We start from the raw sequence: 20121 nt of genomic DNA, 5'->3' as shown, positions 1-20121 counted from the left end.
TTTTGGTTTGTGTTTTGCTGGTTATTTCTCCCATCTCTTTCACCGTTTTTTCACCAATGATAATTGTCAATGTTGGTATCATTCAAGTCCCATTTGCCAGCACTTGGTCCCTTACCCTTTTATGCTATGGCTTTTCAAGTGCTCAGCTAAATACAACTAAAATGTCCTAAAGGTTCCCGCCTCTACCAGCCTCCAGGCCTTGACTTCCAGATACCCACAACTCATTTGGGTGAGGGAAAATAAGTCAAATCCCCTCTGACCCTCCTGCTCCTTACCTTAAATAACCTGGGAACATAAAAGTTTATCTGTCAGCTAATGGACAAAGCTTCTCCCCATCTACCCTGTCTATGCCCCTCGTAACTTAGTACACTTCAATCATGTCTTCCTCAGCCTTCTCTGCTCTAAGGAAATCTACCCTCGTGTGCCTTCATTGCTGTAACTCAGGAAACATCCTGGTGAACCTCTTCTGCACCATCTCCTGTGTATTCACATCCTTCCTATTGTGTGATGACCAGAACTACATACAGCAGTCCAGCAGTGGCCTAACTAATGTTATATACAACTACTTCATAATCTCCTTGTTAATGTGTTCAGCCCCTTGACTAATAAAGGCAGAATCCCATATGCCTCCTTAGCCACGTGCTTCAAGTACTTGCACACCAAGGCCCTTTGATCCTCTGTGTTTCCTGCAGTCCTGCCTTTCAATCTGTCCTCCCTTGCCTTAAAACACATCACCTCATGCTTTTCAGAATTAATTGCCACTGCTCAGCCCATCTATATTGTCCTGTTGTCTAAGGCTTTCTTCCTCACTGCTTACAACACCATCAGTTTTGGTGTCATCAGCAAACTTACTGATCACACCTCCTCCAATCATGACTAGACCATTATCGTATGCAGCAAAACAGCAAAGGACCCACTACCAACTGTTGAGAATAGTGTCAATTCACCTCGCTATACAGTCACCTACTGCTACATTCCTTGTTGTTCCCTCAACTTGAGTGGCCTCCTGTGCTGTGATGCCGTCGTTAGTTTGCACATCCAGCCCTCAGACCCCGATCTCATCAAGGAGACCGAGAGAACCTCAGACCACCTGGGTAGTTGCTGAGGCTGAATCTCCTGCTTTCTGGGTCCTTTACCTGCCTCATGCTCTGTCACACCCTCCTGTCCCTGTTCACTGATCAAAGCAGACGGTTTTCTAAGTAGTAGGACTGACTTTTGGCACAAAGAATGCAGGTAACATTCCCTTCCTGATGTCTGTAATTCAGCGTCAAGCTCACAAACTCTGAAGCACATCTACTTGAACACTTACTGCAGACATGTTTGTCCCAGATCACAATACTGTCCAGTCACTCCCACATACTGCAGCCGTGGCACATCAGCTGAGCTGCCATTTTTAATGAGCTTTAATTATTTAAGTATTATTCACTTACTTTTTATACATTTTAACTTTACCACCAATTTATGTACGATCTTACAATTTAAGAACAGAAAAGATATTGACTGCCAACCAGATTCAACGAACAGCTGGCTTCTTCACGGAGCCAGTTCCAATCAGTTCCAATAAATCTAACTTTGTCTTTGACTGCATACCATGGGGGAATCTCCTTTTGCTTGCTGCTCTGGGTGATGCTGACTGCCTGTCTAAGAGGTTTTCTCTTATCCACCTCTCCAGGTAATGCTGGCTACCTTATTAGGTTTCCTCCTGTTAACTGCTCTTTTTAAGAGACTTCTACCAGAGAGTTTCCACAATTTTCAAAACCCCAATCCTCTTTAAATATTTAACTGTATCTTTTTTCTCTGCACCATTGCTGGAAGTCTTCCTTTTGCTTGCTTTTGGTATTCAATAAAGTCAGTTATCAATTTGATAAAGCTGGGAGTTCCTGTTTATTTCAATATGTCATACGTTGCTCCATTGCCATGCGTGCATTTATCCCAACTTCGTTGGGAAAGATCAGATGGGGTTTGGATATTGGGGTAAGTCAGGGATCGGAGTGGGAAGGGCAATGGATTGGTCACCACAGTGTGGGGAGTTGAATGCTCAAAGGTTGTAGGAAGTCGTGTGGAGGTTATGATGGATTAGTGTGGTTCCGAGGGATGCTTTTCAAGACCTGGTGAAAACACTTGCTTGTGGGTCAGGAGGAACAGTGCTCTAAGTGCGTTTGTTAAAATGTAAAAAGAAAAAAACTCATTCTCTGGATGTCCACGTCGCCAGCATGTCAGAAAATGTGAATTCGCCACTCTCTGACAACATTTTATAGAGTCATAGAGATGTACAGCATGGAAACAGACCCTTCGGTCCAACCCGTCCATGCCGACCAGATATCCCAACCCAGTCTAGTCCCACCTGCAGCACCCGGCCCATATCCCACCAAACCCTTCTTGTTCATATACCCATCCAGATGCCTCTTAAATGTTGCAATTGTACCAACCTCCACCACTTCCTCTGGCAGCTCATTCCATACACGTACCACACTCTGTGTGAAAAAGTTGCCCCGTAGGTCTCTTTTATATCTTTCACCTCTCACCCTAAACCTATGCCCTCTAATTCTGGACTCCCTGACCCCAGGGAAAAGACTTTGCCTATTTACACTATCCATGCCCCTCATAAATTTATAAGCCTCTATAAGGTCACCCCTCAGCCTCTGACGCGGCAGGGAAACCAGCCCCAGCCTGTTCAGCCTCTCCCTATAGCTCAAATCCTCCAACCCTGGCAACATCCTTGTAAATCTTTTCTGAACCCTTTCAAGTTTCACAACATCTTTCTGATAGGAAGGATCTGGTCCAGATCCTGTTGTAATCTGAGGTAACCCTCTTCGCTGTCCACTACACCTCCGATTTTGGTGTCATCCGCAAACTTACTAACTGTACCTCTTATGCTCGCATCCAAATCATTTATGTAAATGACAAAAAGTAGAGGGCCCAGCACTGATCCTTGTGGCACTCCACTGGTCACAGGCCTCCAGTCTGAAAAACAACCCTCCACCACCACCCTCTGTCTTCTACCTTTGAGCCAGTTCTGTATCCAAATGGCTAGTTCTCCCTGTATTCCGTGAGTTTGAACCTTGCTAAGCAGTCTCCCATGGGGAACCTTGTCGAACGCCTTACTGAAGTCCATATAGATCACATCTACTGCTCTGCCCTCATCAATCTCTTTGTTACCTCCTCAAAAAACTCAATCAAGTTTGTGAGACATGATTTCCCACGTACAAAGCCATGCTGACTATCCCTAATCAGTCCTTGCCTTTCCAAATACATGTACATCCTGCAGAAATTTCCTGCAGTCTGGGAAATCTGTGGTTTTAACAGAAAAGGAAACTTCCAAAGATTTCATTGAGTGACTTAATTCCTGGGAGTGGTTAGGTTGCCCTCTCCATTGAGTGGGTGATTTTGAGATGGATTGCAGTTCACTTCCAGCTTTTTAATGTTTTAATTTCACAGCTGATTCAAACCCATTTTTGTTCTTGAAAGTTAAAAATACTGATTTCCAACCTGCACATAGTTGCTGCTATGTTCATTAATAAGGCTCTTTGCGCAGAGGAGATCTGGGTAGCAGAAATTCCTGAGGCTTCGGGTTAAGTCCTGAAAGGCGGGCAGATGACTGTGTTACTTGTGGTCAAGGCAATTACATCCTTTCATGGAACTGAGAGGAATTGGAAAGCAGACTTTGAAGAGAGCACAGAACTAGCTCTGGATTGGTGCTGTAATAGGAAAGGGCAGATTACACTCTTGCTACTTATAAAGCATCAGTGTCAAAACTTGATGAATACCATGGCGCATTCTGAACAAGAATGGCGATGCATCAGATTGTACAGAAGACGGGACACCAATATTTAAATATATGTTGACATTAACACACTATTGGCTTAAGGTTTACAACACGACATGAATTTATATTCCAGGAGTTAGGATTGTCGAGTTCTAATGCCTTCTGTTTTTAGTTTGTAGGTTATAATGATGAAGTGCTGGATGTAAAGTTTTTGGGCCCATCTGACACACACATTGTTGTGGCCACCAACAGCCCACAGCTGAAAGTATTTGAGCTTGCAACGTTAAATTGTCAAATTCTATATGGACACACAGGTGAGTGGAAACTTCCTACTTGTGTTGGGTTGGTCATAACTCTCCTTCAAGTTTCCACTCTGGTAGTGGTGAGAGGTAGGGGTTATGGGACAAATACTTGGATAGTGCAATAGTCTTGTATTCATTCCCTTGTACAAATGTACATGCCAAACACAGTACATTGTCATCTTTGTTTTTTGATTCACAATCTGCTGACCTTCTTGTTAACCTGTCACAATGTTGCAATATCTGTTTGCCCTAAACCAGTTTGAACAAAAGATTAGTTTGAAGTAAATTGCCAAGTGTTGCAGTTGCTATACCTGGGTTACGCCGCACTTTTTTTTGGATCTATTATTTTAACAGCCCAGGTATAGTTTTGCCTTTGTACGATTGATAAGTCATTTAATACATCCCCATCTTTTATAGAACCCCTACAGTGTGAAAGCTGGCCATTAAGACCCTGTGAAGAGCATCCAACCCAGACCCTTCTCCCCACTACCCTATCCATGTAATCCTGTACTTCCCATGGACTGCGCACCCCTGGGCACTGTGGGCAATTTAGCCTGGCCAATCCATCTAACCTGCACATCTTTGGACTGTGGAAGGAAACTGGAGGACACAGATCAAACCCACACAGACACAGGGAGAATGTGTAAACTTCACATAAACCATCACCTAAGGGTGGAATCGAATCCAGGTCCCTGGCGCTGTGAGGCAGCAGTGCTAGCCACCATGCCACCCAATGTATCGAATGAATACAATTATGTAATGTTCTCTGTGTTTTCTCAAATAGATCTTGCCATGCAATTGTAATTGTGCATTATTCCATTTTCTAACCCCATTTAGTTACCAAAGAAATATTGTTAACTTCTTCCGTTTCTAAATTGAATCCCTTATGCATGTTGAAATCGTATTTTTAAGCTAAATTTCTTGAGCTCAATGTAGGAAAAAGACATTAATGTATAGTTGCATTCCACAACAATAGGAGTGCTTGACTGCCATTGATACATTTCTCATATATTGGTCATTATAATGCAAGAAATGTGACAACAGAGCAAGGTCCCACAAATGTAATGCAGTAATGACAATACCAAATACTTCAAACACACTTTTTTCCCCATGTCAACATTTACTTGTGTGGCTTGCTACAGACCACATACTCAAATCAAGCAGCTAGAAGAGTTGCATTTGAGTGTAACAGTGCCAGGTAAGTTTGTGCTGCAGGAATTTTAAAAAAGGCTGTTCACAGATACGTAATTTCTGTTTAATAACAGCTTGCTATCAGTGTTTCATTGGTTCCTTGCAAAGCTGTTAAAAACAGACATTGCTGGAGAAACGCAGCAGGTCTGGTAGTATCTCTGGAGCGAGAAACAGAGTTCATGCCTTGAATCCAGTCACCCTTCTACAGAATCCATGGCCATTAGGAAAATGTGGTACAGTTGGTTCTGCTATAACACAACAGTTCTGTTCTCGTGCAACCCCATGGTATAAGAAAATCGAATAATAGTTACACCATTTAAACTAATGGGGCCAGAATTGCGTTATAACTAATACACGATCTAAAAGTTTGCGCTTTAGAAGCAGTGTCCCAAATTCATCAATCATGTTATAGCGAATTCGCATTAACAAAATGCGCATTATAGCAGAACAACCAGTATCTATGCTGATGATAGATGTGTTGGAGTGAGTGTGGATAGGTAAGGAAGGAGCCTACATAGCGATTTAAAAGTTAGGCAGACAACAGAATGGAGATAGTAAATCAGGGAAGATAATAAACTAGATATGTGTAATTATTAACCTTAATATTGAGCCTTGAAACACCTGATGTTGAGGAACATTTCCTTCCACCTCCAAAACCCAGCTTCTATCATGATGACGGGTTGCTTTCAATGCAACCAACCAGCCATAACCCACATTGTCAGATACCTAGTTTCTTTTCTTGCCTGGCTGACTGTGTAAATTTAACATGATTTCTGTTTGTTTATTTCAGATATTTTGATGTAAAAATTAATTTTAGTCAGCTATTTACTAATTTCTGGCCTGCCTGTTGGTTGCGTAGTGTTATGCTGCATATTTTCCGACTATCAGATTATATTGCGCTGTTAGTACAGTCTTGGAATAATACAAGCAATTAATTTGCATTGAAGTCATGACTGAAGATAAAGAACTTATTTTTCTACTTAGTGTTATGCTATACCCAGAGAAAATTAATTTTCTTTTTTAGATACCGTATTAGCCCTGGATGTGTTTAAGAAAGGCACCAAATTTGCCAGTTGTTCAAAGGTATGTTCTATTTTTCAACAAATTGATCTATTTTTTATAGATTTAGTTGGGAAATTAATTCTTTTTGCGATATAAACTAACTTGGTGTTTTTAGGTTTAATTATTTTCCTCCCACACTTCAGGACAAAACCGTTCGAATCTGGAAAATGAGTAAAACGACTGGAGAAGTGAACTGTGTGGCACAAGGCCTAGGACATGCCCACAGCATCGGTATTATTTCTTGCTCAAGGTAAGTATGTTTTGAAAGTTATCATAGACTCTCTACAGTGTGGAAACAGGCCCTTTGGAAACAAGTCCACACCGACCCTCTGAAGAGTATTCCACCCAAGCCCATTCCCCATTACTGTACATTTACCCCTGACTAATGCACATAACCTACACATCCCTGAACATTATGAGCAATTTAGCGTGGCCAATCTACCTAACCTGCACATCTTTGGATTGTGGAAGGAAACCAGAGCACCCGGAGAAAACCCATGCAGGCACGTGTTCAGGTGTTTTTTTTCTTAAATGAGAGCCTCAAAACTCCTCTTGCTGCAAGATCCCCCTTCATGTCTGCTGTTCAAGCAATGAAAATGTGACTAAATCGGCTTGACTTTCCAATTCTCAGCTTTGTGTTCAAATCTTTTATTATTTCAATCTCTTACAGAATCTGAACTGCTTCCATTTTGGTCCCTTTGTACATTTCCAATTTGAATTGCTTAACTTTTCACTGTGTACCTTCAGCAGCCTGACCCTAAGCTCTGGCATGCGCTCCTTCATTCATGCTGCCTCTCTCACCCTCTCTCTCTCTCTGTTAAGGTGCTTTTAAACATCTTGACCAAGCATTGTCACCTTTCTGTCATGACTGGTTTTAAAGTTTTGTTTGATAATCTTACTGTGAAACTTCTTGAATTTTTTTTTCCGGAAAGCCGCAATGCAAATGCAAGTTTTGCTGGCGATAAACTTGTTATAGCATGCACTTGGGTGCTTTTTTTAAACAGATATGCTTTTATAACAGTTGAGGTGTTGGTTAACTCAGTTGTCTAGCTGACTGGCTTGCAATTCAGCGTAACGCCAACAGCGTTGTTTCAATTCCCACACAGGTTACCATATTGGGTTGTCCTCTTCCATCTCTCCTGAGGCGTGGTGACCCACAGGCTAAACCACCATCAGTTATATCTCTGTAATAAGAGAGCAGCTCACTAGGATTGTGGCAACTTTACCGCAACCTTATAACACAGTTCTTCTTAAGGATGCATTTAAATAGTGACACATTGCCCCAGCGTGAAGTTAAGCCTGAAGATGGTGTTACTTTCTAATGTAGATAACCCCTTGTATTGCTCTTCAGCTTCAGAGATTTATTGTCTTCAGGTGAAGGTGAGAATAAGATTGACAATGCTTCTGACTGATTATCTGATCATGGTTGAGCAGCAGATTTGTGTAGCTCCAATCTGATTGTAGGCTTCTACGTTGTATGCAGATTTTTTGGTTCTAATGTTCTTTTTATTCGATGATTTTCTAATTCCAGATTGAAAGAAGGCTTCATTATCAGTGGGAGCCAGGACTGCACCCTAAAGCTGTGGAATCTTACAAAGTCCATTGAGGTTAACAGTAAGAAAGCCGCAGAACCTGAAATCTTTCATGCTGAGTTGACTGAGCAAGTTCACGACAAGGTAAAAGGTTATGGGTTATATCGATGCCTAAGTAATGATGAACACTTGTGTGATCTGCTTTTTAGAAGAAGGAGTCCAGTGAGGGCAAAGCAGATAATGTAGAAGTTAACAGCACAGTGGGACTGACTTGGTTAGTTCCATTCTTGTACTATACCATTGGATAGATGTCTCTAGTCAAATATATCCTCGCCTCCATCTCACTCTCTTCATGCTGCACCCCTTGGCAGTGTCATTTACAGACAAGTTTAGAATAGACCAGCCAACTGCCTTTCCAAATCCCCCATATGCTGCTGAAACTCTTGCTTCTATTCCTTTGTGATCTTTAAAGTTAACTTCTCCAATGTTCTACTGGCTAACCTGCCATTATTGCATAGACTTCAACTTATCCAAATCTCTACTACTCTCGTGCTATTCTGCATAAGTCTTATAAATCTTCCCTGTCTTTGTTAATCAACAGTGACTTTTGGATCTGCTACACAACTGGTATAAGATTTCTGTTAAATCCCTTCATGGCCTTGTCTCTTTGTATTCTTGTAATCTCCCAAACCTTATCTTTCCCTGACAACCTCTCCTGTCAGTGACTCCTTAAGGCACCGATCCTCCCGTTACTTTTCTCACTGTGTCTTCAGATTCCTAAGCTCTGGAAGCTAACCCTCTCCTCCTGGATAAAGCTTTGGTTAATTCATCATCATGTTCCATGATGAGCGATGTTGGGATGTTTCGCTGTACGGTGGAAAACTATTCCACGGATACGGGGGTCGCTCTGTATTAGAGGTTGCATGTCAATGTTACAGTTGTGAACAAGATTGCACCGATAATTAAACTGTTTGCTAATCATCAGGAAATGAGGGTGTGGTTTGTTCTTAAGTGTGTCCTATTGTGATTATTACATTGTAGGATATAAACAGTGTGGTAGTCTCTCCAAATGACAAGCTGGTGGCTACCGGCTCACAGGACAGAACAGCAAAGCTCTGGTCCACATCTGATTTCTCACTCATCGGAGTGTTTCGAGGTCACACCCGTGGAATTTGGTCGGTCCAGTTTTCTCCGATGGACCAGATCCTAGCTACCTCTTCAGCAGATGGCACTGTCAAACTCTGGGGACTTCAGGACTTCAACTGCTTAAAGGTAGAAAATATGATTTGGTTGTGGCAGAGGGAAGACTTCAGTGTGACCAAAAACAACTTGGTGACTTGCGTGACCTGATTAGGAAAGGTGATTGGACGGTGTGGCAGAATTAAACGTCTAAAATTCTAACAGGGCTAGGCTAGGGTCAGGAAGGGTATTTCCTGTGGGTAGGGAGTCTCGAACCAGGTGCAGTCTCACCCATGATATGAAGGAGGCCATTTAAGACTGACATGAAGAAATGTCGTCTTATTCCACAGAAGGCAATGGAGGTAGGGTCACTGAGTGTATTAACGGAAAATTTTAAGACATTAAAGGTAATATGTGGTATGGAGAGAAAATAAAGAGGTGGCATTGAGGTAGAGGGTCGATCGTGATCATGTTGAATGGCACAGTAGGCTCAGAGGGCCGAATGGCCTACTTCTGCGCGGAGTTTGTTTGGAATCCTTAACTGAGCCAAAAACCAAAGGGTGAGAATTACAGACAAGAGGGGGCGAAGTGGAGTGTGACACAAACGGCATGAAGTCTTTTAGCCTCTGGTCCTTGGCATGCTTTTCTCTCATGGACCTCCCCTCCACTCCCAACCTCAAACCACACCCATCCCCACCAAAATTGGCATGTGTGACATGGAGGCTGACAGGTGGGAATAGTGTGACTGTCGACTAGAGCCAGGAGAGCATGTGTAAGGGTGCCCAGAAGAATAAGGAAGGTGGAAGTAAGCAAGGTTGTTCGGGGAGGCAGTAACCTGGGGTGGGAGAGGTCTGAGCTCTCATCACACAGACAGGAAGAGCTCTCTCACTCCCCCTGGCCTACAGGGAGGTTTCAAAATAAAAAGAGTTACTTGAGCCTCTTGTGGCGACAATCTGACCTGAAGTGATCCCAGGAATGTGCAGGCTTTTGTTGATTTCAAGTTAAAATCATTTTCCGGTCACAGTGGCCTCATCAAACCTTAATTGTGTCTCTTTCTGGAGCAGACAGCTGTGCTAAAGAGATAGAGTCTCCAGCTAAAATGACCTGCATGTGAACCTCCAGGCAAAATTTTACCCAACCACCCCCAATCGCCACTACCTCGTTCCTGATGGATACACTGGGTTAACATCTGCAGTCTTATTGTATTGGTGGTATATGATATCGTTAAACATTTAATTATTTCAATGGACTTTCCCTTAACGGGTTTTGAGAAGATTTGTAGGTTAGGTGGAGGTTCTGGATGTAGGTTTGCTAACTTAGCTGGAAGGTTCGTTTTCGGATGTTTCATCACCATACTAGGTTACATCATCAGTGAGCCTGGGGATGAAGCACTGGTGGCATGGCCTGCTTTATATTTGTGTTTAGGTTTCTTTGGGTTGGTGATGTCATTTCCTGTGGTGATGATATTTCCTGTTCTTTGTCTTAGGGGGTGGTAAATGGGATCCAAGTCAATGTGTTTGTTGATGGAGTTCCAATTGGAATGCCATGCTTCTAGGAATTCTCATGCGTGTCTCTGTTTGGCTTGTCCTAGGATGGATGTGTTGTCCCAGTCAAAGTGGTGTCCTTCCTCATCTGTATGTAAGGATACTAGTGAGAGTGGGTCATGTCTTTTTGTGGCTAGTTGATGTTCATGTATCCTGGTGGCTAGTTTTCTGCCTGTTTATTCAATGTAGTGTTTGTTACAGTTCTTGCATGGTATTTTGTAAGTGACATTAGTTTTGCTTGTTGTCTGTATCGGGTCTTTCAAGTTCATTAGCTGCTGTTTTAGCGTGTTGGTGGGTTTGTGGGCTCAAATGATGCCAAGGGGTTTGATTTCTCTGACGATCACCAAGATTAATGGATTTTTGGATACAGCGAGAATGAAGGGATATTGAGGTAGAAAGGCAAAATATTACAATTGTAGGAAAATTGAAATAAAAAAACAGAAAATGCTGGATGCTCAAGGTTTCATTGCTTCTGTGGTGATAAGAAAGTTAACATCATTATTGGAATAATGCATAAGGGTAGAATTGAGATAAAAGATCTGAGTCATGATCCTACTGATGGTGGGTCAGGCAGAAAAGGCTGAATGGTTTAGTGTGTTATTTTTAATGTTCAGCGAAGGTATGAGGGGTGTTAGTACACAGTAACCAACTGAGCAAAAATAGAAGGAAGCATTTAAAGTTCATAACAACAACTTGCAGTTCCTGTCAAATGAACTGCATTCTTTCTCTCGATTCTTGCTACCCTTTCTATCGTGCGTATTTGTAGCAATGAAACTCATTTGTTCATTTTTGCCAAGTCAGATCAGTTATGATGTTATTTACCTAATCTCCTATTTGTGCCTGGAGTGTGGTCTTTACCACAGTATTGAATGCAGCGATACTAAAGTAAGTTCCGCAGCCTAATGCTGATGGCCCCTCCTTACTATCTCCTGCCTCTCTTCATATCCCTCCTTGCCCAGAGCTAAACAGTCAAGCAGTTGATCTCTGACATGACCTCGAATTCCTATCAGTCACAGCTTAGCCCTTTTGAATTCAGAATGCCTCGACCCTGGTTGGCTACTAGACCTACCAGCCCTGACCCTAATCCCCTTGCTCATTTCAGAAACTATGTTTGTGCCCGATTTGCATCTTTAAAATACTGTTTAGCCCTTTTTTAAAAAGTATTTATCCAGGGCAAAATACTTTACAAAATGTTTAGGTCCCATTCCTGGTAGGGAGATCTTTGGTGCCCTTGCTTAATGCCTCCATGTTTCCAAGTTCCCCCATGTTTTTGGATGTCGCATATAGCACATTGTATCTGAATTCTCAGAAGGCTTTTGATAAAGGAGGCTGGTAAATCAATTTAGATAGCTTGGAATTTACTAGTGTGGATTGAGAATTAGTGCACCATTGTTTTATTTGTTCATGGGATGTGGGCATCGCTGGGGAGGCTGGCATTTATTACCCAGAGGGTAGTTAAGAGTCGACCACATTGCTGTATCTGCAGTTACCTGTAAGGATGGCAGATTTCCCTTCTCTAAAGGGCATTAGTGAACCTGATGGGTTTTATGACAATTGACAAAGGTTGCATGGCCATCACTGGGCTAGCTTTGTATTCTATATTCTGATGGGATTCAAGCTCATGTTCCCAGAAAGTTAACCTAAGAGTCTGAGTTACTCATCCACTATTAATGCTCCACAATCTCCCCTCAAGACTGAGTAGGAATAAATGGACCATCTCAGGGTGGGAGGTTGGACTGCAAAGGGGGAATGCTACATCCACAAATACTCACAATCACAAGAAAAGGTTTGCATGTGGCCATCAGTCATAATATTTCCAGCTGGCATCAAGCTGGTTGGTAAAAAGAATAATTTGAGAGGTGGATGCACAGAGGCATCAAGAGGATTCCGATGGGCCTCATGAATAGGTTAGAACATAGTGGATAAAATTTATTGTGAATATATATGAGGTTATTCACTTTAGTAGAAAAGACAAATTACTTCTTAAATGAAGAGAGGTTTGAAAGTGCAGGTTGTCTGAGGAATCTGGATGTACTAGTCCCTCAAAGCTAAGATGCAGGCACTGGAAGTCATTAGGAAGGCAAATGATGTGTTGGCATTGATTTCAAGGGGATTTGAGTACAGCAGTGAAGATATCTTACCACAGTTGTGTAGCGCCTTTGTGAGATCTCACCTGGAGTATTGTGTACAACCTGCCATAGGGAAAGTTCAGTTGAGATTCACCAGATTAATCCCTGGGCTGGTGGGGTTATCTTGTGTGGAAACATTTGGGAAACGTGTCTGTGTCCCTTCGTTATGAAGAATGATGATCTGATTACTAGATAATCAATTAACTCAATCCTGAAGATGTCACTGCCAGTACTCCAGCAGTGCTTAGTAATAAGCAGGCAGTTTATTCCAATATTATAAATTTGCGATGCTATTAATGCTGCACTGTATGTAACAGCTCACTGGAGGAATGGCACTAGAAGACTCGTTTGAAGCACATTTCAAAGGATCAGAGTGTGATGGCAGAGTGTGCTCACGAAATTACTAGGATGCCTGTGGTGACTTGTGTTGATTGTTCATTTACCTGCTTAACTTGGTAGGAATTCATTGACAGTATTTTATGTTCCACTATGCTGCCAGTCTGTTTATTGGTTCATGAGCCCTTGAGCGAATTCTCGTCACCTGCTGACTGAGTTCAAGATAATTATTAATGAGGTGTTTTCATTTCAGCTACCCTTTTATAAGTAATGGTACTGTTGACTAAATAGTGAACTTCTCATTTCGTAACCCTTTGTATTCTCAGACGTTTGAAGGCCATGATGCTTCTGTACTGAAAACAATTTTTGTGAGTCGTGGAACTCAGCTGTTGACAAGGTAAAATGAAGTTTTATTAACTGTTGACAGATTAAAAATAGATGTTGCACAACATTCCATTCCAAAACACCCCACAACCTTCAGCCTGCCCCAAAGTTTGGTAAGACCATTGTTGATCTGTTACTAATCATTCAGCTACCTTTATTCCATATGCATTGACAGCCTTTCCTAACAAGGATGTATCCTTTTCAGTTCTCAATGTTTCAGTTTACCCAACATACACCACTTTCAATCATAGTGCCAGATTTTCAAAAGTCTTCTGGGTGGCATGGTGGCTCGGTGGTTAGCACTGCTACCTCATGGCGCCAGGGGCTCAGGATCGATTCCAGCCCCTGTGACTGTCTGTAGAGTTTGCACATTCTCCCCATGTCTGCATGGGATTTCCCCCCCCCACAGTCCTAAAGATGTGCAGGTTAGGTGAATTGGCCATACTAAATTGCCCCACAGTGTCCAGGGATGCGTAAACTAGGTAGATTAACCATGGGAATGCAGGTTTATGGGAATAGGATGGGTTGGATCTTCGGAGGGTTGGTGTGGACCCATGAGCCAAATGACCTGCTTCTGCGCTGTAAGGATTCTATGAATCTTCGGAGAGAAAGGACTTCCTGTTTTAGATTTTGAACAACCTAATGCTAACCAGAGGAGTTTGTTTCCCTGCATCTTCCCTAATGAATTCCTTAATCTATTTAACATGAATTAGATCCCCACTCAGTCTTTGCAACTCAAGGTACATGAGCCATTTTTACAGAATCTGACTTCATAGTTTAAACCCTTAAATCTGGTATCACTTTGAGCTAAATGCAGAAGCTGCTGGAAAAGCTCAGCAGGTCTGGCAACATTTGTGCTCTGAAATCGTTGAGCTCCATGATGGGTCCTGAAGGCAGCAAAATGTGTATTTGGAAGATGGGAAGTGTTCCTTGAGCTTCATTGGAACTGAGGACAGAGAAGCCAGCATCGGAGAAAGATAAGGGATTGAAATCTCCAGTGCCTACTTGGTCAGAGCCATGCATTATGACTGATCAGGGATGTTTTGCAACCAACTATCTCATCTCATCCCCAAAATAGAGCAGACCGCTGTGTGAGTTGCAAGTATGCAAACCTAAATTTACAGAAATATACATACGTTGGTGTTTCATTGAGAAAGAGTGCTTGGGGATCTTGGATTGTCAGGAAGTAAAAGGGCAGGTATTACTCTCCTGCACTTGCATGCATCCCTTTCCTCCTCTGTCTCTCTTCCAACTGTCCTGCTGACTTGACCCTTCACACTGGCTTCCGAGACAGCTCTCTTTCTCCATAACCGAAGATGCCCCTCCCATCGTGGTTGACAGGGTAGTTGACAGTAACTGTTTCATTTCCTGTATTTTATTACTAGGTCTTATGGCGAATTGAAGTGTAAAAGTGTCCAAATTATCTGTGGATATTTGCCTTGCTTAATGTTTTATGTTAGAGATCAGTATGTTCAGAATGAAGTCAGCTTATCAACAGAGACAGGAAACCTTTTTAAATATTGTTGTTGGAGGGAATCCTGAGGGGCAGGATGTACACGTATTTGGAAAGGTAAGGACTGATTAGGGATAGTCAACATGGCTTGGTGCATTGGAAATCATGTCTCACAAACTTGATTGTGTTTTTTGAAGAAGTAACGAAGAGGATTGATGAGGGTAGAGCGGTAGATGTGATCTATATGGACTTCAGTAAGGCATTCAACAAGGTTCCTCTTGGTCAACTGATTAGCAAGGTTAGATCTCACGGAATACAGGGAGAACTAGCCATTTGGATACAGAACTGGCTCAAAGCTAGAAGATAGAAGGTGGTGGTGAAGGGTTGTTTTTCAGACTGGAGGCCTGTGACCAGTGTGTGCCACAAGGATCGGTGCATGTGTCCACTACCTTTCGTCATACATATATATGATTTGGATGTGAACATCTGAGGGCGGCATGGTGGCTCAGTGGTTAGAATGGCTACCTCACAGCACCAGTGAGCTGGGTTCAGTTCCAGCTTCGGGCGACTGTCTGTGTGGAATTTGCACATTCTCCCTGTGCCTGCGTGGGTTTCCTCCGGGTGCTCCGGTTTCCCCCCACAGTCCAAAGATGTGCAGGTTAGGTAAATTGGCTGTGCTAAATTACCCATAGTGTTTAGGGATGTGTAGGTTTGGTGCATTAGTCATTGGTAAATATAGAGTAATAGGGTAGGGGAATGCGTTTGGGTGGGTTACTCTTTGGAGGGTCAGTGTGGACTTGTTGGGCTAAAGGGGCCTGTTTACACGCAGTAGGGATTCTGTGACATGTCATGACATGACATACGAGGTATAGTTAGTAAGTTTGCAGACAACTCCAAAATTGGAGGTGTAGTGGACAGCGAAGAAGGTTACCTCAGAGTGCAATGGGATCTTGATCAGATGGGCCAATGGGTTGTGGAGTGGCAGACAGAGTTTAGATAAATGTGAGGTGCTACATTTTGGAAAAACAAATTGGAGCAGGACTTATACACTTAATGGTAAGGCCCTAGGGAGTGTTGCTAAATAAAGAGACCTTGGAGTGCAGGTTCATAGTTCCTTGAAAGTGGAGTCGCAGGTAGATAGGATAGTGAAAAAGGCGTTTGGTTTGCTTTCCTTTATTGGTCAGAGTATTGAGTACAGGAGTTGGGAGGTCATGTTGCAACTGTACAGGACATTGGTTAGGCTTCTTTTGGAATTTTGCATGCAGTTCTGGTCTCCTTCCTATCTGCAGGATGTTGTGAAACTTGAAAGGGTTCAGAAAAGATTTACAAAGATGTTACCAGGGTTGGAGGATTTGAACAATAGGGAGAGGCTGAATATGCTGGGGCTGTTTTCCCTGGTGCACTGGAGGCTGAGGGGTGACCTTATAGAGGTTTATAGGATCATGAGGGACATGGATAGGATAGGCTAAATAGGCAAGGCCTTTTCCCTGGAATGGAGAAGTCCAGAACTAGAAGGCACAGGTTTAAGATGAGAGGGAAAGATTCAAACAGGACATAAGGGGCATCTTCTTCTCACAGAGGGTGGTGCGTGTATGGAATGAGCTACCAGAGGAAGTGTTGAAGACTGGTACAATTACAGCATTTAGAAGGTGTCTGGATGGGTATATGAATAGGAAGGGTTTAGAGGGATGTGGGACTAGATGAGGTTCGGATATCTGGTCGGCGTGGACGAGTTGGACGGAGGGGTCTGATTCTGTCCTGTACGTCTCTATGACTCCATGTTAGATGGAGGAGCAGATCTGATGGGTTGAATGGTCTTCTCCTGTTCCTGTGTTCTCAACTCCACTCACTCTCCTCTCTCCACCTTTTTGTAAGCGTTTCCTGCCTTGTTCTGTGTCACCCTGAACTCTGGCAGGTAGTTTGCACTGACTGCACTTTACTTCAGTCAGAGAAGGAGAGACAGCCTTTTGGCAGAACATCCCTTGGAAACATCTGAACCCACTTGTTGCAATAAATCTTATGGTTGATATCGCGTCAAAGTTGAGAAAAAAATAACTTTGATGTAAATAAACTTACAGCATTTTCTTGTGTTTCTATTATTTGCAGCGCATCTGATGGCTTGCTGAAACTGTGGACCATCAAAACTAATGAATGTGTTAAAACATTAGACGCCCACGAGAATAAGGTGTGGGGTCTCCACTGTAATAAGAAAGATGATATGGTCGTCTCTGGAGCAGCAGACTCGTGTATAATTATCTGGAAGGTACGATGCATGAAATCGCTGATGTCTCATAAACAGCAAGTGCGTCTTGTCAGAAGCTGTGTTTTCAACAACCCTACAGGTTTTCTATTTTTCTAATATCACTTGATCTTTGCGATTATACACTTGGCCAAGGAGCAAAGGAATCCCAGTTGCCAGTGCTACTCACCTCAGTGAAACCCTTGAGGAGAAAACTCTTGTGCTTCTGATTGATAATCAGGTGCAATTTCTTAATTGCACATTATGTCTGCCTTTTACCTCATGGATCTTCCTTGACTCTGACCATGGTTACGTGGGCAAACACCTGATGATATACTTATTGGACTGTGTAAATCTAGCTTGGAACTGCAGCTGAATTGAGCCAAATTTAACATGAATTGGCAGTGAATCAGCAGTCCCACTGAGAGACTCGTGACCAATGCTAAAATGGGGCGGCATGGGAGCTGAGTGGTTAGTACAGCTGCCTCGCAGCATCAGGGATCCAAGTTCAATTCCACCCTCGAGCCACTGTCTGTGTGGAGTTTACACATTCTCCCCATGTCTGTGGGTTTCCTCTGGGTGCTCTGGTTTCCTCCCACAGTCAAAAATGTGCAGGTTAGGTGGATTGGCTGAGCTAAATTGCTCAGTGTCCAGGGATGTGTAGGCTACATGGATTAGCCAAGGGAAATGCAGGATTACAGGGATGGGGTGGATCTGGGTGGGATGCTCTTTGGAGGGTTGGTATGGACTCAATAGGCTGAATGGCCTTGCCTCACTCTAGGGATTCTATGAAAAGGGAATGAGCTTTAATATGCACAAAGCTAATCTGCACTGGAATGGAATGGAAAGCATTGCAACTCACTGCAACATTATAGTTCACAAAAAAACGTACTGACAAGTTCTCCCCTTTGAGCATCTTGGAACATCGCACAGATTTTTGAAATGATAGATGCTGTCCCTACCTCTATCAAAACTTTTCATCTCAGTCAAGTTACGTTTTAATTGTAGAATGGTAAAAGGGGCAGCAAAGATGAAGTGCATCTGGTTCATTGCTTTCAAATTATTGGAAAAGAATTGTCCATCCTAATAAAATGTTCTTCTGTGTTTTAGGATGTGACCGAGATAGAGCTTGCCGAAGAGCAGGCCAAACAGGAAGACCAGATTTTGAAGTGAGTTTTTTTTTTAAAATGTAGTCTGACTTGATGAGTAACAGTTTTTACTGTGCACCATGTGTCAAACTGTACAGGTCTGAGCCCTCGGGTGCTGCCTGACCTGCTGCGCTTTCCCAGCGCCACATTTTATCAACTCTCCAGCGTCTGCAGACTTCACTCTCTCCTTATTTAGGAACCAGCTTGGCTTGAGGACAAAACTGAGTGAAACATCCGAGTAGTACTTAGTTCTCACTCGAGAAGATAAGGTGTCTTTAATTTACTTTAAAATGCAGTTCTTCAAAGCACATTTTCTTGCATTCTTTTCCAAGAAGATTAAAATTACCAACAAATTATATTAAGGCTACCAGGTGTCACATTCTAAAATAACCCTTTTCCTTTTTATAAAGCAACTTTTAAATTGAATATCCACAGTCTCCTGAGTGAATCCATGAACTGCCTTGATAAATCCCTCAATCTTTGTAGCTCAACGTAGCTGGGCTGGTATCTAGTGTATAGGAATCAGCCATTTAAACAGGTAATTGTATTTTCTTGTAGTTGTGTTCAGGGCAACCATTAATAAATTGAGTGATTGTTGTTTATCATTAATGACAGTCTAGTTTACGCCGAATTAAAACTGAAAGAACAACTGTAGTGGCCTCTACATTGGAGAGAGTGAGTGCCAGCTCTCAGATACCTCCTCCTATCGCCCCCTTGACTATGACCCCACTATGGACCATCAGGACATTGTGTCCACTATGGTCACTAACCTCATGTCATCTGGTGCTTCCCGTCCTCCTCCTGCCTCCAAGCTGATAGTCACCCGGAACAACTTCTTTTAACTCCTCCCACTTTCTTCAGGTCACAGGGGTGGCCACGGGGACCTGCATGCGCCCCAGTTATGCCTGTCTCTTTGTGGGTTATGTGAGCGTTCCTTGTTCTGGTCCTATTCCACCCCTGACCTGCAGCTCTTTCTCCGGTATATCAGTGATATCATTGGTGCTGCCTCCACCTCTCATTCCAGAATTGGAAAAGTTTATCAATTTTGCTTCCAATTTCCATCCCACTCTCACCTTCATCTGGTCCATCTCCGACTCCTCCCTTTGCTTCCTCAACATCTCCGTTTCCATTTTTGTGGTTAAGCTGGCCACCAAAATCCACAATAACCCAACCGACTCCCACGGTTATCTTGACTATACGTCCTCATGCCCTCCTTCCTGTAAAGACTCTATTCCATTTTCCCAGTTCCTCCATCTCCGTCGCATCTGTTCCGATCACTGTAGTTGACAGGACCCTCGCGTGGGTCTGACCCATCTCCCACACTTCAGCACTCATCCTCTCTCTTCCCTCCCGCAACAGTGATAGGACCACCCCCTTTATCCTCCTATAGCATCCACATCCATGTGATCATTAAACCCCATTTCTGCCAACTCCAGCGAGATGCTACCACCAGACTCACATTCCCCTTCTTTCTCTTGTCAGCTTTCCGCAAGAGCTGTTCCCTCTGGGACACCTTAGTCCACTCCCCACAGCCTCACGGCAGCTTCCATGTAGAAGGTGTATTCCCAGCCTGTTTACTTCCTCCCTCCTCAGATCCAAAGGCCCAAGCACACCCTCCAGGAGAAGCAGCCTTTGCCTGCTCTTCATTCAATCTAATCTACTGCATTCACTGCTCACAAAAGTGGTCTCCTAAACATTGGGGAAGTAAAGTATAGCCTGGGTGGACTGCTTCACGGAACATCTATGTTCTGTGCACAAAAAAAAACCTGAGCTTCCAGTTGCCTGCCACTTCAACACACCCCGTTTCCTGACTGATATCTCTGTCTCAGGCTTGCTGCAGTGCTCCGGCAAAGCTC

General features: G+C 43.0%; 1 protein-coding gene across 1 annotated transcript in view; it reads left to right on the top strand.

The window, feature by feature from the left end:
• Positions 1–20121, top strand: part of LOC140472980 (transducin beta-like protein 3) — a 65320-nt gene that overhangs the window by 21764 nt on the left and 23435 nt on the right. Inside the window, exons 11-18 of the mRNA XM_072567548.1 lie at positions 3939–4080; positions 6284–6342; positions 6465–6571; positions 7853–7997; positions 8895–9125; positions 13368–13438; positions 16985–17141; positions 18228–18286. Of these exons, the coding sequence (XP_072423649.1) occupies positions 3939–4080; positions 6284–6342; positions 6465–6571; positions 7853–7997; positions 8895–9125; positions 13368–13438; positions 16985–17141; positions 18228–18286 (971 nt within the window). The remainder of the gene's footprint in view (positions 1–3938; positions 4081–6283; positions 6343–6464; positions 6572–7852; positions 7998–8894; positions 9126–13367; positions 13439–16984; positions 17142–18227; positions 18287–20121) is intronic.

Source organism: Chiloscyllium punctatum, unplaced genomic scaffold (genome assembly GCF_047496795.1).
Source record: "Chiloscyllium punctatum isolate Juve2018m unplaced genomic scaffold, sChiPun1.3 scaffold_486, whole genome shotgun sequence".
NCBI classification, from domain to species: Eukaryota; Metazoa; Chordata; class Chondrichthyes; order Orectolobiformes; family Hemiscylliidae; genus Chiloscyllium; species Chiloscyllium punctatum.
This window is presented reverse-complemented; position numbering and strand designations above follow the sequence as displayed.